The 17,917-nt window shown below is 41.9% G+C and overlaps 1 protein-coding gene across 3 annotated transcripts; it reads right to left on the bottom strand.

Annotated features, from left to right (window-relative positions):
• Nucleotides 1–822: 822 nt before the first annotated feature.
• fgf13b (fibroblast growth factor 13b) lies at nucleotides 823–17,624 on the bottom strand. Of its 3 annotated transcripts, none has more exons than XM_019267671.2 (5): nucleotides 17,343–17,624; nucleotides 7,052–7,162; nucleotides 4,363–4,466; nucleotides 2,960–3,158; nucleotides 823–1,329 (listed from the first exon to the last, which is right to left on the bottom strand). In XM_019267671.2, the coding sequence occupies exons 1-5, from the start codon at nucleotides 17,383–17,385 to the stop codon at nucleotides 1,190–1,192; spliced, it is 597 nt and encodes a 198-aa protein (XP_019123216.1). In that variant the 5' UTR covers nucleotides 17,386–17,624; the 3' UTR covers nucleotides 823–1,189. The 3 variants fall into 3 exon arrangements, with proteins under 3 accessions (XP_019123216.1, XP_027129432.1, XP_019123215.1); XM_027273631.1 differs by lacking the exon at nucleotides 17,343–17,624 and adding an exon at nucleotides 11,015–11,134; XM_019267670.2 differs by lacking the exon at nucleotides 17,343–17,624 and adding an exon at nucleotides 7,636–8,118.
• Nucleotides 17,625–17,917: the final 293 nt, after the last annotated feature.

The following is a 17,917-nucleotide window of genomic DNA, read 5'->3' as shown; positions in this document are numbered from 1 at the left end:
GTTAATCTGTGCTCCCATTAGTTAAACTGGTTCTGGTCCTACACCATTGGTCCACTCATGTTCTGGTGCAATACTATTGGTCCAGTAGTGTTCTGACACCCTCACATTGGTTCACTAGTGTTCTGGTATGACACTATTGGCTCACTAGTGTTCTCTTTTGGTCAGGAACACGTAAGACCAGAAAAAAAGGACCTTCAGCATGCTGCTACTGAGCAGAGGTCCACAAGCTTCCATGCAACAACAAACAAACAAACAGCAAGAGACGACAACAACGAACAGAAATAGAAAGAACAGCATCGCTTGTAAGAAGTGAGCATGGAAGCATTTACAGTAAACCTTATTTTAACCTGCTAAAGCCCTCAGGAGGTTGGTCTGATATACAACAGATCTTAAAAAGGTAAAATCCCCCCCCCAGACACATGCGTGCGCACACACTCACTCTTGCTTGCCCACACACACACAACACTCCTGCTGTAAGCACAGTGTGTACTCGACCACTCACACGCGCATACACACACAGGCGTACCTGCATGCAAACAAATGATCGGTCCTCATAAGTGTACAAGGAATACGTTCGTCATTTTTAAAAATATGACTTGACCCCATGAGCTCTGTGTAAACATAGCGTACGGTAGAATAGATAAAGACTTCCTTCCTTCCTTCTTTCCTTCCTTCCTTCCTTCTTTCCTTCTTTCCTTCCTGTCACTCTCTTGCCCCCTGCCTTTTCTGCAATAACTTTGTTAGTTAATACTTGGACTCTTTGGTTCTCTGTAACAGTCTGTTTGTCTATGTGACTGACTGACTGACTCTTTCCATCCCTTATTTCTTTTTCTCCTTCCCTCCTTTGTTCTCTCTAGGTATGATACAGTGACAATGAAGAGTAGTCAAAGGAAGAGATTCACAGGTCCTGTCCCTCTGCAGACCAGAGCAGTGGAGCCAGACGGGTTGATTGTCCTTGATTTATTTACATCACAGTCAGTCACAGTGGGCTCCGTTAAGTGGAAGAACACTTTCCTGTCCTCCTTCATTTTCAACTCCCCTCTCCTACCCCTCACCAGCTTGATGTGTGGGCATGTCGGCCTGAGATCCGTGTGTGTGTGTGTGTGTGTGTGTGTGTGTGTGTGTGTGTTTGTGTATCTGTGTGCATGCGCAAGTGTGCATGTGTGTGTGATGTGTGTGGGGTGGGGGGCTAGGATAAGTCATTGTTGCTGGGCGACTTTCCTCCACCGTTAAGTAGGGCTGAGGCGCTGCGACTCTTGGTCGGCGTGCCGCTGCCTGACCGTGAGAGTTCTGTCAGGTCATGGAGGGATGGCTCCCTATACATGGCCACTGCACGCACACACACACACACACACACACACACACACACACACACAAATTCAAACAAGACAAGAATTATTAATTCAACTATTAATTCAGCTGCTAGTCTAAACACAGGTTTGGTATGTACTGATTTAGCACTTAAGCTAAATAACATCAAAAGTCTGATAACAGTGGTGAACTGTTTGCTGATTCTGCCAGGGAGATGAACTGTCAATCAAAGTGATCAGAGCACACCCACAGAGTCCTGATGAAGCAGAATATTTAAAAACAATAATTAAGCATGTGTTTTCTAACATTAACATTGATTGTTGCCCATTTAATCATGAACATGCATCCACAAACATTCACAGATCAGGTTTTTATTTGCTCAATAAGCCTCCTGCTGGGAAAGATGGGATCCACAGCAACACACAACTTTGTTTTGTTGTTATCAACATATTTTTGTATTCTGTTCTGTAGTCCTTTTATCACTATTATGAAGTTGACTTTTACTGGACTGTTGGTCTGGATTGCAAGGCTACTGGTTGGTTCTGTACAAGTACTTTCAGTGGCCGGGTCCTACATGAACACACCAAGTTAGCTTCTTTCACATAAAGCAGACAGAGCAGTGTTTGTCTGCCTGCTCTGTCTGATGACAGAGGTGGTCTGTTTGCTAATGTTGCCAGGGAGAGCAAATGTGATCAAGGGTCTCTATTTACATAATATAATATGCATAACTATGTTTTCATTAGTGTATAATCACCCAAACATAAGAACATATGTTTTTGTCACCTTAGAGCCTTTTATATAAACATACACTGCATGTCCTCTTCCACGGTGTCCACCATGCTTCTACTAAACACTGGCTCCATAATCTCTCCTACACACTTGGAACAGGAGGGTGGAGAAAGGCAGCTGCAACTACACTGCTAGATGCTAGTCCTACACACTGTTTTTTTAATAGGGTACATCAAATTCTGTTTATGGGTCTGCTGAGTGTTACCACTATGCTATGTAAAAAAGCATAATGCCATTTGTATCTCCAGAGGGAGATGCATGAAGTCAAGTAATGAGTCAGGTTGGGGCTGGAGTAACCAGATCTCTGTAGTCCACTCTTCAGCTCTGCTTGAGGCTAAAGACTCAAGGCTAAGCTGCTATTAGCATAACACATCCGAATCTCTAACCAAGCTGTTCATCAACTTTCATTGTGGGTAATGTAGGCACCACATTTTGACAAGATAAAATATATAGAAATATATCTAAAAATAATGCCAGGAATGACACCTCTCTCTGCTGCCTTGATTTTGGTACTTGTTATCCATTACAAGCCCAACTATGTCACAGGAGGAGTCAGTGGAGTAACCTTTTCAACTCTCAGGAAATAATACCTGCTGTAAGCTGTTTTTGGCTCAGTTTGATACGAGATGTCACCTTCTGCACCAAACAGTCCATTCTCTGTACGTGTCCTGGAAGTTTACAAGTTTCATTCACACACCTGGTTGCATTCTGGATCACACTGGATGTGCTGTTATAAACTTGTATTTAAAGTGAGCACACAGTTTCCCTCTTCACCAGATTAATGTAAAAACAGCCTAAACATGTGGACATGCTGTACTATTAAGTGGTTTAGTGCAGTTCACTCCCCTACTAGTCTTACCTTTGAGTGGTTTCGGTATGAAGTGTGCAGCGGCCTTGTTCTTCTTGACGTGGTTCCCCTTCATGATTCCACCCTCCTTGTTAAGTCCCAGGTACCAGGCCCGACCTGAGGCCTGCTGCCGGTACAACATGGAGGAGTAGGTGACGTAGTAGTTCTCAAACACTGACTCTTTGAACTTACACTCCGGGGTAAAATGCTCCTGAGGGAAAAGTGCGACAGATGTTAGAACAAATCATAAAAGAAAGAGATGAAGGTGATTAAGTAGATGTGGAGAGTTGGGGGTGTTCACCGCTGAGACGGAGCTGAGTCACAGAAAGTATGAGAGTGGAAACTCCAAACTCCAACTTCAATCATTCCTCCATATTGTCATCAGTGTATTCATCCATCAATTGGTCTGCTCTTTGAGTCATTATCTCAGCCAGGCTATAGTCTCAGAGAATGAACTGCACCAACTTAGGGCAGCTGACATTTGCATTTCCTTATTCCTGCATCTCCATAGCAACTGGCTACTCCCTTGAATACCAACCAGCCCACTGAGAGAAAGATGATGCCCAGGTTGCCGGGGGAAACAGAAAGAACGTTATTTCTCTCTGTCATCCATTAATCTCATACAAATTTTGATTAAGTTTTGAGTATGTTCGATTCAGTGCAAACGGATGGACACTTGATTTGTGAGTCTGTATCTCTAAATATTTTGTGTGTTTGTATTGTGCATCGGGTGAGAAGATGAAACAAGTGATATCAGTGTTATAACTGAAGCAGAGACAACCTAGAGAAAACAGGACTGGACATGATGGAGCAGATATTGCAGTGGCATGCACAGGCGTAGCAGAAGGCTATTACTTTGAGGTGTTAGTTTCACAGCTTTGTTTAGACTGCAGGTGTTATTTTTGTTGATTTTTTTTCTTTTTTATTGCATTTACACCACCCACCATCAAAACTCAAAAGCTAAATTGAGATACTAAATGCAATGTACTGCAATCATGTGAGAAAGTGTATGCATAGTTTGTGTAAATCTGTCTGGAAAATAAAACACATTTCTGAATCAAATGTCAGGAGCCGTGTGTAGATGGACACAAAGTAATCCTTCTATCAAAGGATGGCTAAAGGGAGATAAACAAGAGGAGACTGGAGGGGGAACTGAAATCAATCCAGAGAAGCCACAATATCAGTAGATAGATAAGAGAGGCTCAGACACTAGATTATAGCACCCAGTGGCAGCTGACTCACAGGCAGCACTGTAGTTAAAGTATTGATGTGATGATAAGATGATAATGAGACTGGTCAGACTGAAAGCTGCTGTTTCATTACTCAACCTGACCCAAAGAAGATATTTTAGTCTCTAATGGTCTGATAATGATGATGGTGGTTGTGTGTGTGTCTGTGAGTGTGAGGTGACCCACAGAGGTGTAGAGAAAGCCTTCGTTGTTCATTGCCAGATAGAGTTTGGTCTGGACACCCTGGATGGCCACCACACGAAGCCCCACTGGGATCAGGTTAAACACAGCTACATATGCGCACACACACACACACACACACACACACACACACACACACACACACACACACACACACAGATACATACACACAATAAACACATGACCAAATACAGCAAACAAACGGACACTCATACAGTAAACACAGAGAAAAAAACCAGTATCAGTGTAGCATGTGGTAAAATGACACCTCCATTTTGTCACAGAGAAGCTATTTTACAAGATCACTCCAGCACTAAGGCTACGGAATTACACTAATGATGTCGCACCTGATATTATGCATGGAATGATAAGGGTGAAGACAAGGCTTGGTATACATTTGGCAGAGTCAAGAGTTATTTCTACTATCATGAATCATACTAGGGATACAGCTAAAGCGTTCAACTAATCTGTCAACATTTTCTGTGTAGTGAAGTGTAGTATTTAGTCTATAAAATGTTAGATGGTAGAAAAAAACACCCATCACAATGTCCCACAGGTGACACATTCAAATAGATTGGTCTGTCTGAACAACTGTCCAAACCAAAGACAATGAAGTCAATCATCTAACAGACAGTCTGACATTCTTCTCAAAGATGAACTCTGTAAAGAGGACATCCTCAGGCTTAGTGACACATATACATAAAGAACTTAAAGGTACAATCTGTTAGATTTACACAATATGGCAGAAATTAAATATAATACTTATAACTATGTTTTCATCACTGAAATAAGAATTTGAATGTTTTTGTTGAACCTTTTATATCTACACATGCCATGGGTCCTTCTGCATTTTCCACCAGTTTTGCAGCCACCATAGTTTTTCCTACCTGCCCAGAATGTAAAGGTGAGGCAAGGTGGTTGCAATAACCCCCACTACACTGCTAGATGCCATAAAATCCTACACACAGCTCCTTTAAACAATGACAGTGAATGCGGCATTAATGCAGTAGACTGCCTCATCTCATTTCAAAGTATTTCCAGGTCTGTTGTAGATAAATAAAGATAGATGATCTACAGGAGATTCAAAGCTAGATCATATACACATATTCAAGAATAAGAAGAAACAAGAAGAAACACTATTTATTATATTTCTTATTGTTGCTGTGGTTTGCATTCACTGAGCACAGCTAAAAAGTTATTTATATGTTTCTACAGTAAAAGCTTATAGCAGAGACATAATTATTCTGGACAGTTTGATGAGTTAGGCCCTTGTTTAATTATACTCATTTAGCCAACCATGTTCTTTATAATGACTGCGGTTATATTGAGACATGGATTACATGGATTATCCGTTCAAATCCAGTCACGGTCGACTGTTTTTCGTGTGGGTAGGCGTTTACATGATGTATGCACCATATAATCATCTAATTAAAGAGCACGCTTCCTTTGTAGCCACGTCTCTTTCTTTGTACACAACAGTTGGTGGCCTGAGGAATGACAGAGATTAATACATCGGGGATCATGCACGAGGAGGAGAGTGATTGCCGTCTGAACTACAACAACAGAATTGAATTAGCCATATCAATCACACGTTGCAGCCCGTGTGTGTGCATGTGCGAGAAGGAGAATGAGATAGAGCCAGCTGGTCCAGTTCAATTTTTCATTGTCATTCATTTGAACACTGTACTGTGTATCCTGCTAAAATGTTTAACGCAGGTGCCATGTTGCCATCTGACCTCTAGAAGAAAAGCATATGCCGGTTTCATAATTAAATGAACACTTGACATGTTGTTGAGTCACTTTCTGAGTTAAATCTCCCACATCAGGGTGACATTTGTCACAGGGTTTGATTTAGAGTGCTTCTGGATGATAACTCCATAGTGGGTATATGGGAATTCAACTAAATCAGACTTTGGTCGATAATAAACCTTTAATAGAAAATATGTCCTAATGTCCTCTTGAACCTTGAAGTAATATAAAATGAAAAGAAAGCTTAGTTTCAGCCTCTGCTGTGCAGGAATATCTGTTCTTCTTTCATCTTACTTCACTTCACAAGCTCTAAAAATAATTGTTAATTGATGTATCAAGACCATATGATTCAACCTGTGCTGCTACTTAAATGTTGTCCTTCCAACATTTGTAAATCAATCATGTTTATTTATTTTTTTTTTTTTGGACCTGAACAAAAAATATTATTATGAATTTTTGTCTAATTGTTTTCAGTGTTTTAGTAAAACGCTTTTGTCTTTTTATTCATGGAAACTTCAGTTCTCTTAGACTGAAACGATTCGTTGACTAAGCGATTAGTTGATTGACAGAAAATGAATCTGCAAAATGATAATAACGATCCATAATGATTGTTTTAGTCATTTAGGCAGAGGCAAAGGCAGTAATGATGATCAATAATTACTTTGTCATACAGTAAACTGAATCACTTTGGGGTTTTGGACAGTTGGTCAGATTAAAGATCAACATTGACCTATGAGAAATTATGATGGATGTTTTAACACCAACACAATGAATCAATTCAGAATCAGTCAAAGTCAGATTAGTCAAGAAAAGTTTTAAGTTTAAGTGTTAATTAGAAGGTAAATGAAGAAACTCAGTTAATATGAGTGCCTGCTGGATGGGCAGTATTCTTTTCTCTATGTCCAAAGGTCAGAGTTAGACTCACCATAGGTGCTGTCTTCTTCCTTGGTTCCATCGATGGTGCCATCAGGCTGCATCTGAAGCTGGAAGCCCTGGCGACTGGAAAGCCTGGTCACAATGCCCTTTAACTGGGGCTCTGAGAAGAGGAGAGGAGACATATTAACTGCATTCATTCCTGATTACTGTCATGTGATCAAATCCGGCAGTCTCCAAGACGCCAGAAGTGTCAGAGGAGGAGAAGCTGTTTTCTTTCCAATCACAGGGCCTGGAGGGCCCAGAATCCATCCCTGATCCGTGTGTATTATTCAAGAAGTCCTTCATTAAGTATTCTGGTTTTCTAACCTATCATCTGTCATACAGACACGGTGCTATGACACTTTGCTGCAGGACAATACAAAGTTATTCACATGTGAATTAATTTCTGGGCCAAGCCAGCAGGAGACTACCCAGAGGGTGACAAATGATGAAGTAATGAAGGACCAGCCTTAGTGATGAAAGAAAATGGTGTTGGTTGGTGGTGATGATGGTAATGATGCTGGTGGAGGTGATGGTGAGGATGGTTGAGGTGGTGCTGCAGCCCGTGGACTTTTCTCTTTTCCACTTTCAGACCTGGTGGTCGCCTTCTCTTCCGTTTCTTCCTCGATCCAAACAATTTGACACGCGAGAACACGTTCAGCTTGCTTGGCTTCTCGTTTGTGCCTTTGCTGTTGCTCGGGCTGCCGCTGCCGCGGCAAGCGTTCGCCTTCTCCCGCTCCCTCGCCTGCCGCTTCTGGCGGATCAGGGAGCTGGCGATAGCCGCTGCCCGGGACATGTTCCCCCGGTGGAGTGAAACCAAGCTGTGCGTCCCGGATGGAGGGAGGGATGGCGGGTTCGCTGATAAGGCGGTAGGGGTGTGTGGGGTGCGGCGAGGGGGTCTACACCACCCACGGCTCAGTTCGCATCACACACCGACCGCTGCAGTCTCGCAGATATCCGTGATTCTAAAAAGCGGCCAGAATCCTCCATCGGTGCGTCCGGGCGCCTCATGGAAGTCGTTAAACAAATCCAGAAATCTTCCAGTGAGTGAGCGTTAATGACGCCGCCTCACACACATACCCCCCACCCCCACCCCCCCCACCCAACCCCCCAAAGGGATCTGAGTGGCAAAAGCTGTCTGCTCTCCCCTCTGGTGAATCTAGTGGCCCGAGAGAGCGTGGAGGAGGAAGAGAGGGGCGTGCGCGAGGATCAAGTCCGGGTCCGAGTGTCGAATCAACAGCTTAGGAGCTGGTGCGAACGACACTGGGGGTTATTGTTGATGATGACTGCAGCAGCTGCTGCTGCTCTGCACCGCCGCTCCCCCGGTGATGCTCCGCTCCTCGACGCTGTCCGTGACAGTGGGAAAGGGATCATGATGCAGCCGTGCCGTTCATAAAACTGCTGCAGCCCTGCCCGCCCCGAGGAAAAAGAACGACGAGGTGGAGAAGGGTGGTGGTGGTGCTGTTGATGTGGGGGGGCACCTGTAACCCCCGAACCCCACGTGGCCTGATATTTACATATTACACGGAATACTGATGTGTGATAGGCAGGGACACTGGGGGGAGGTGAGTAGTTGGAGAAGGGAGTAAGAGGGAGTAAGGAGACAGGTAATGAATGAATGTGAGGAGGAATAATGGAAAAATAGGTTGGGGGGGGGGGGGGGGGGGGGGCTGTGTGTGTGTGTGTTTGAAAGAGAGAGAGAGAGAGAGGAAGCTTGTCGGAAACACAACCTTAAAATGGGTTACAACATGAATGAGTGTGTAAGAGCGGGAGAAGGAAAGAGAAATACATGCATGAGGAATAATGATGGAGAGAGGTAAATGAAGTGAAGGGAGGGAGATACCTGGTGGGGTTGTGTGTGAAAGAGAGAGAGAAAGTGGAGAAAGAGTGGGAGGAAGAAAGGAGGGGCTCTCATCTTCTTTTGGTGCAGAGGTTCACCACTGCTGAAAGGCTGCAGCCTGCAAGAAGGAGGTGAATAACGGAGGCAGCACTTCAGTCTGGATGAGCTGTGTCGTTTTCTTACATCTTTCCCTTTTTTGCATCACCAGGGCCGAGGCAACACATTCAGCAGCAATCAGCCAATTCATGCATGTCGGCTGGCCACAGACGGCACCCACAGGGAGACAGATGCAGCAGTCAGCGCCAGATACAGCTGCAATGGCGCATGGCAACTGCAACTCCAAAGGGGCTTGAGGAAGATGAGGCAGTGGACAAAGAGCCCGACTGACTCACAAATGGAGGTGGACCTGTGGCACCTGGCACCGAGCGGCAGGCAGAGCCAATGCATGCTGTTTACAAGTGGAAAAGGTGAAAATCAATGGCTGGAGAGTGAGGGGATGTAGTGAGCAGTAAATTACATGACTGGAGAAGAGGCAATCTCAGTAAGCTTCCTGTGTGAATGAGCCAATGGGTTGAGGACAAAGTGATGGACTGTGGACACAAACTGAGGTTTGGAACTGGTCACTGATGTGGAGCCTTTAGACTTAACTTTGACTGAAGGAGTTCCATCTATGGCCTTCTGGTTAGGTAAGAGCATTGTAAATGTACAGATAAATATAGTTTCAGTGTTACTGCACAGCTCAGCCCACATGCTGTGCATTCCCTGCAGAAAGCGACACATTTCAGAGCCAAACATCCAAATATGAGAGCAAATTGTGCAACCACAGTAATGAAAAGACTGAAAGCTAGGTCTAGTCCTTCATCTTTTATTGATGATCCTTGCCTTTAAACCCACACCACGTGCCCCTAAAAGCAAAAGCCACACAAACAAAATGTGATGTAGCAATTCAAGCTGCATGTAAACCAATCAGGCAATGTTCAGCCTTTAAATCAGCAACTATAACAAAATAAAATGTTCAAAGAGCATTAAAGATAAGCTCAGAGGGACATTTATATGATTGATAGATTAATTACTGAATAAATCAATTAAACGGACACAAAGAAGCCTCAGTGGAATAGATGAATATATCACCAAATGAAAATAAGACATCTACACTTCATGGTTAGATGCTTTGGTCGGAGCTCTACAGCCCCCCCTAAAGGCAGTGAAAAATTAGACAACATAGAATGCAGAAGAGAAAAACTACAGTAGGTTACGTTTACAACAAATATCCAGAGAGAGCCCGTCTGTGTTGTGATTCACAGTCTAACCATGAATGCCAGTTAGACTATAATCAGCCTCACTATAGACACCCAGCAGCAGGCTGCGGCATGATTCATACCAGGGTTAAAGACACTGAACCAAACCACGGAGGCCTTCACAAAGTAGACCATCAAAACAGCAGAGAACAGTGTGATACCACTGCTAAAAAGGCCGTGACACTGAAGTACTTTCTGGGGACGTTCTGATTCAAGGTAAAACGTGTTTTTTGGTTCATCCTGTTTTGGTTGTTAGAAACCACCCTGCAGGCCGACATGGACATTTCACAGTAAAGGGATTAAACCAAAGCAAAGAGACGTTTGATTCAGGGTCTCTGAGGGCGTTGGTGTTCAATCACGTTAAACCAATTAAACAATTTAATCAGCGCGTCCAAAAAGTTCTGTTCTTTTAAAAAGTTTGGGGTTATGGAATCTTCAGTGTGTTCCTGAAAGATGAGTTTATTCGCAGAACTGATATGCAGAGCCGTTTATTCGTCCTGAGTGGGTGGATAGAGGTCCTGGTTCCTGCAGAAGGGCGCGGCGCAGTTTTCAGCACCTCGGATAGCGGATCACTTTGACTTGACTTCAAGCCAGCTTTAATCAGTTTACTGACAAATGTTCCAAATATATCAACACAACGTTCGTTTTATGTTTTATAAACGTTCCCAACAAAAACAACAAGAAAGTGTAAAAGTCTGTTCAAAGAGCTTATTAACTTTCTTTCACAGTCAATTCACACAACATATCAGACACACGCTGTTGCCTACATCCATTCAGACGTTTCTAAGGATTACTATTCCGGCTTGTTATTTCAGACCGTTCCCCCCGGTCCTACCTGAGGTCGATCGGCGGAGAGGGAAACTCATGCTGCGCCCGTGGAGCTCCGGAGCCTTGTGCTCATGGCTTTTCGCACTTCCTGTTGTGAGCTGCTCGACGAAAAGAGGAGGAATTACCGAAGTTCAAACCAGAGAATTCTCCACGGCATTGGATCCATTAAGGCCGCGCACATGGCGATGACGGGAGATCATTACAGAACATTAGAGGCCATTAAGCCGTTGGAACCGGTCATTAATGATTCATCTCAAGGCCCCGCTGATCTGGCACAATAAGAGAGGGAAGCAGCCAGAAGGCCGTTCCCAAATCCAAGGATCTATCAAGCTGTGGGCGGGCGTGTGCGTGTGTGTGTGTTAGTATTTGTGAGTTAGTCAGATCAAAGTAAAACAGAAGTGTCTCCAAAAGCGGACAGTATTGGAGAACACACACTTAAATTGATGCTGTAGAGTCCCTTGCTCTCCCACTAACCTCTGACCCTGGCCAGGTACTTCCATAAACTTTAAATTAAATATCTGGACCTAAATATCTAAATATCATCACCAGTGTGTCTATAAATTGCCTTATTCATCATCAATTATTCTGCAGATTATGAATTTTAGTAAAGCAACTGGCAGGGTGGAATATGAAAATATTTGGCATTTTTGCTTGAAATATAATTCAAAAGATTCATTTTCATCCAGTAGTCAGATGTTCAGGTCTGCGTGTTTACTGTGTCAGACACTGAATAAACTTAGAGGAAACACATCTTCACCAACACTGAAAGATCTTAGTGTACTGCCTCATAACATGACAAAATGACATTTAAATATGATCTGAATAGCTCAGCTGTTTCCATTTGATGGAATGGATCAGTGATTCATCACGGTAGATCATGATGGTCAGATAAAATACAATGCTTTCTTGCTAAACACAAACAAATACAAGTTATGATCTCTAACACCTTTGAAGGATTTAAGAATGAGTGGTTTTTAACAGAGAGAGAAACTTACACAGCATGCACACTCATGTACACAAACACACACACACACACACCTAATGGCTTCGCAGCACATCTGTGGGCTATCCTCAATACACACCATCACAGCACATTATATAGAACCCACACTGACAGTCCAGAATTACACATAGGCTCTATATGCACACACACAGCTCTACATTATCAGCCCATTACAGTGCTGTGCTGTTACAGAGCTTCCTGTGAAGCTTAAAAAACACCAGCACCCATATCACTGAGATGATATAGAAATTATTACAGATTGCAGAGTGTTTCTATACTGCAGGGCGCAGGCCTGTAAAAGCCTTGGAAAGCAGTGAAGCAGGAAGCTGCTGGAGATCATACAAACTCAGCATCTTGAAAAGTAAAGCTAAAAGAAATATCAAAGTTATCTTGGAAATAAACATGCTTCTCATTTCCCATTTTCTAATTCACTGTGAGGCTGCACAAGATAATATTTTCTTCTTAAAAAGCCCACTCTAGACCCAGAGGTCTTAGCCAACTACAGACCGATATCAAACCTTCCCTTTCTGTCTAAGATACTTGAGAAAGCTGTAGCTAATCAGCTGTGTGACTTTCTCCATAACAATAGTCTATTTGAGGATTTCCAGTCAGGATTTAGAGTGCATCATAGCACAGAGACCGCATTAGTCAAAGTTACAAATGACCTCCTAATGGCATCAGACAAAGGACTCATCTCTGTACTTGTCCTGTTAGATCTTAGTGCTGCATTTGACACCATTGACCATCAAATTCTTTTACAGAGACTGGAACATCAAATTGGCATCAAAGGAACCGCCCTAAGCTGGTTTAAATCGTATTTCTTAGATCAATCTCAGTTTGTTCACGTCAATGATGAATCCTCCATGCAGACCAAAGTTTGTCATGGAGTCCCACAAGGTTCTGTACTTGGACCACTTCTTTTTAGTTTATATATGCTTCCTTTAGGGAACATTATTAGGAATCACTCTATCAATTTTCATTGTTATGCTGACGACACCCAGTTATATTTATCGATCAAGCCTGATGAAACCAATCAGTTAACTAAACTCCAAGCATGCCTTAAGGATATAAAAAGTTGGATGACCTACAATTTTCTGATGTTAAATTCAGACAAAACTGAAGTTCTTGTAATTGGACCCAAACACCTCAGAAACTCTCTTTCTAGAGACTTAGTTACTTTAGATGGGATCACCCTGGCCTCCAGCTCCACTGTAAAGAATCTTGGAGTTGTTTTTGATCAGGATTTGTTCTTTAACGTCCACATAAAACAAATTTCGAGGACTGCATTCTTCCACTTACGTAACATCGCTAAAATCAGACGCATCGTGTCTTAAGCGGATGCAGAAAAACTAGTCCACGCATTTGTTACTTCTAGGCTGGACTATTGTAACTCTTTGTTATCAGGCTGCTCTAATAAGTCTCTTAGGACTTTGCAGTTAATTCAGAATGCTGCTGCACGTGTTCTGACAGGAGCCAAGATCAGAGATCACATCTCTCCCATTTTGGCTTTTTTAAAATTCTTCTCCTTACTTACAAAGCTCTTCATGGTCAGGCACCATCATATCTAAAAGAGCTCATAGTACCTTACTACCCCTCTAGAACACTGCGCTCTCAGGACGCTGGGTTCCTTGTGGTTCCTATAGTCTCCAAAAGTAGATTGTCTTAGAAGAAGTACTTTGTCATTGTTGTGTTTGCTTCCATAATTGTATCATTATAACTTCCTGTGATCAGGGAATAACTCTATTAAACTGACGGATTGACTGAGTCACTGTCTTTTACTGCCTGTGTCTTTCTTTCTTTCTTTGCTCTGTTTGTTCCAGCTGATCTAAAATAACACATTACACCTCCTAAAATAGCCTTGTAGCCTTGGCTTGAAATAGCAAACCACAAAGGTGCCAGCAAGTACATTTTGGCCAACCTTCTCAGGCCAACAGCCCAGGCAGGTAGCCAGCATCCAATCACGGTCATCTATTGAAAAACTCACTTGAGTATACCCTGCAGATATTTGGAGAGAAGCAGCTGATATTCACAATCAGTGATTTACATGATCAGCCACTAGATGGTGCCATATTATCAGATGACATTGAAAAGGAGACCTTGTGTTTGTGCATTAAAGGATGAATGGGTAATGTAGTGCATCAGACGCCTCTTGTTATATATATATTCATATATCTTGTATATTAATATATGTTCATATATCTTAACTCTCGTGTTCACTGCAGCTCTTGATATCTGAATATCTTATTAAGGGTCCAATCTCTGTCTACAGTTCTTCCTCATTCTATCACACTACTACTGTGACAAAATAATAACAATGCGAATCCTCATATTGTATAAAAATAATCATTGTAAGGGCAAGGATGTAAGTAGAAAACAAATATAAAAAATTTGATCAGACCTCATGACAGAGAAAAAGTTTTGAGAATTCCATCACATCCCTGACACGTTTTTATTTTTGTCTCAGTTTATGACCTCATCTACTGTAGCATATGGCAGGACAAAAGGTGGACACGGCTGTCACCATGGTGAAACACATTTAACATGAAGTGTTTCACATCACACAGTCACTACCAGATTATACATCCAGAGCATAATTAAGATGTTTTGCTCTCCTAGTGATTGTTAAGGACCAACAAATGAAACTTATTGAACGTAATAATGTTGGACAGAAAGTCATATGAATCTGCTGGTGCAAATATTTATAAAAAGCTTTCCCTGTCTGTCCTGTACACGTGGTCATCTATTGCACGTCTGTCCGTCCTGGGAGAGGGATCCCTCCTCTGTGGCTCTTCCTGAGGTTTCTTCCACCTTTTTTCCCTGTTAAAGGTTTTTTGTGGGCAAGTTTTTCCTCACTCGAACCGAGGGTCTAAGGACAGAGGGTGTCACTCCCTGTGCAGATTGTAAAGCCCTCAGAGGCAAATGTACTTTGTGACTTTGGGCTATACAAATAAAATTGATTTGATTTGATTTGATCTGTCAGTAATATAAAATATAGGATATAATAGAAAATACCATTTTGTCCCATCAGGATCTAAATAGAATTTGTAAACTTTTTCCTAATAATTTTATCTTATAACTATTTGACACAAATTTTTGACAGTTAATCATTATTATGAGGGACAAATTATGTAATGATGAAAAACAAACTAAATGTTAAGATTTAATGGCATTCCATTCCAATATTTCAGTCTGACTCTGGTGGAGTGACATTGCTTCATCTTAGACTGCTGGCTCTGCTAAAAAAGACATGATTGGGTTGGAGATAGGGTTTGAGGTTCCATAGGTGTTGAATAAATGTAAAAATATTAATGAAATCAGATCTGTAAGTGTTGTGCTCATTAGTGCTTGTAGAGTGCTATGCTGACATCACAACATAAGTTAAGTTCAGTCATATATAATGAACGGGCCTTAATTACTGTGAGATGTTTACCTCTGGACCAATGCTGCTGTGTCACAATCAGGGTTGATTAACAATAGTGTCTCTATGGTGAATCCTCTCCTATTTGTGTTGGTTTAAGTTATTTTAAGTTAATCTATTCAACAAAATTACTGTAGCCTCAGTAACTGCCCAGCTTTGTTTCAGGCTTGACACTGTCTGTGCCTGAGCCCCAAGCCTGAAAACCTGGTGGTCTAAAATCTGTAGCACAAACACTAACACCCCAGTGCCCAGCAGCAGTTTACTTCACTGTCCATCATCATTAACTTTGTAAATCACAGAGAGTTGAGGCGGCGCACCCGGAGGACATCAGAGGGAAAACCAGAAAACATTTTCTCCATAAAATATGATCCAGTTTCACCAAAATCAGTGAAACAGTTGGTGCTGTGTGACTTAGTGCCGTAAAGCAGGTAATCGTACCTGGAACACAAAGTTACATAGTGCAAGAACATATGAATACCATTCACCCGATTACAGGTCAGTGTAGCATCAAAATGATTTAAATCTGTAAGCAATCTGTATTTGCTGATTTGTATTTTATTAAGTACATTTTTTTTGTACTACTAATACTATAAGTAATATCTTTTGTAAAACTAAAAAACACTTGAGAAAAAAACATAAATGTCACCTAAAGAGCTCATTATGATATATGGAACTTAAAATGAGGCAAAGAAGACATCGCCCCAGAAAACAACAGAAAACACCCTGACAAGTGACAGAAAAGGTGACATTTGTGCTTTGCCTAAAGTTGTTTCAACACATTTTTTTTTCGGTTTTACGAGACAAAGATCTTTTATGATGAAGACTCACAGGTTGGTTGTAAATGTACGTGGTTAACAGTCCCACTTCTGTTAAAGAACAGTGCACAGCCCATTCTCTGAGCTTTTCTATGGAATTCAGCCTATAGCATTATACTAGTCTAATTTACTTTACTACATTATTTTTATAACGTTGTTCTATGGGGACTTTGTTTCCACCTGGCAACTAATCTCTACCTTTGTGAATCCAGCTGCTTGCTTCATAGATCATTTCTGACTCTTGCTTATAGAATCTCTGTTTTCTTTCTTTTTATCACTGTCATTGAATCTGTTTTCACAGTAACTTTTGGCAAAAGGCTGTGTGACTGTGTGACACAGTGAAGGCAGCACATTTAATGCTCCTATAGTAATAAATGATTTAACCTCCACTTGAACTCACTGGACAGCCAACCAACGGATGAAAGATAAATTCCAATTAGATTTTTATGGAAAAACTTAAATCTGGCCTCGCTGCACTTTCTTTTTGTGAATGAGCACTTCTTATGCATGCATTATGTGTGATCGCGCTCAACTTGCAGGCAACGCCCTTTTTTTTGTCTCCATGGCAATGATAGTTTCCCAGTTTCCATTGCGGTTTGTCGCGTGTCAATTTTATTGCTGTCTAGAGGGAACAAAATGAATGTGTGTGTCCTCTGAAATGAGATCTGAGAGCCACTCTGTGGGGGAAGTTTAGCCCATGCTAGTGATTTTACAAAATCGACACACAGTATATTCAATTTTTGATCTTGAGCACAATGTAACAAGCATCATGTAAGGCTGATGGCTGTCCTTCTGTAATAACCGCACAATTAAAACAGTTCAAATGTGTTTGCATAAACATCATGTATGAATTCATGGAGTTATTTTCTTGTTCTTCTCTTCCTTGTTACAGCCTACATTTGGAAACATACATACAAGATGTTGTAAAGTAGTCCAGTGTGTGTGCTCTTCTCTGGACTGAGGGGACAAAGAGAAACGGTGCTGATCTCAGCAAAGCTTTAGCGCAGATGCTCTTCTATCGTTGGTGCAAACAACACAGAAATGTAAGAAAAAAGGGGAAAGATCCTTTACTGTCTGACCCGGGTTCATCATCACTCACCTTTGGCGGCATGGTCCTCTTTGCCTTTCGTTTTTCCGCTCATGGAGCTCTTTGACTGCTGCTATATATTTGTTGAATCAAAGTTCAGGTTAGAGATGCGGAGTCCAGGTTTTCATTACGTTTCCATCATCTTCACGTTTGTCCCTCTTCACATTAGTCTAGCTCTCACACTCTTTCCCTCCTTCTGCTCCTCTCTCTATCCCTCTCTCATCCACACACAGCCCTCGTTGTGTTTCCGTCTCCACAAACCAGCAGGTGCGCACAAACGGCACTCGCACGCGCGCATAGACAGACAAAGAAAGATGACACAAATGTGTGCGCACGCGATGCACTAAACTCTTCATTATCTGAAGAATTCAAGGAGGCTGCTTATAAACAGTCACTACCCCTCTTCAGTTCACCTGTTTTGTCCCTTTACAACTGCAGACTTATGGATTGTCTTTACATTAACATCTCTGATGACTTATTAGAAAGTGTGAAACGGAGGACCACTGTTATTTGTTATTATTACCACTGTTTTTATTTATTTAGATTTAATACATACAACATTTAATCAACTCAAATCAACACGATCA

This window comes from Larimichthys crocea, chromosome XXII (assembly GCF_000972845.2).
Source record: "Larimichthys crocea isolate SSNF chromosome XXII, L_crocea_2.0, whole genome shotgun sequence".
NCBI lineage: Eukaryota > Metazoa > Chordata > Actinopteri > Sciaenidae > Larimichthys > Larimichthys crocea.
The sequence above is the reverse complement of the archived record's forward strand: the minus strand, read 5'-3'. Positions and strand labels throughout refer to the sequence as shown.

Coding starts and splice junctions, on each gene's coding strand:
- fgf13b (XM_019267670.2), bottom strand. CDS start 7,837: ATGTCCCGGGCAGCGGCTATCGCCAGCTCCCTGATCCGCCAGAAGCGG. Junction 7,163..7,635: donor GAAGAGAAGGCGACCACCAG/GTCTGAAAGTGG, acceptor TCCTCTTCTCAG/AGCCCCAGTTAAAGGGCATT. Junction 3,159..4,362: donor AAGGCTTTCTCTACACCTCT/GTGGGTCACCTC, acceptor CTTTTCCCTCAG/GAGCATTTTACCCCGGAGTG.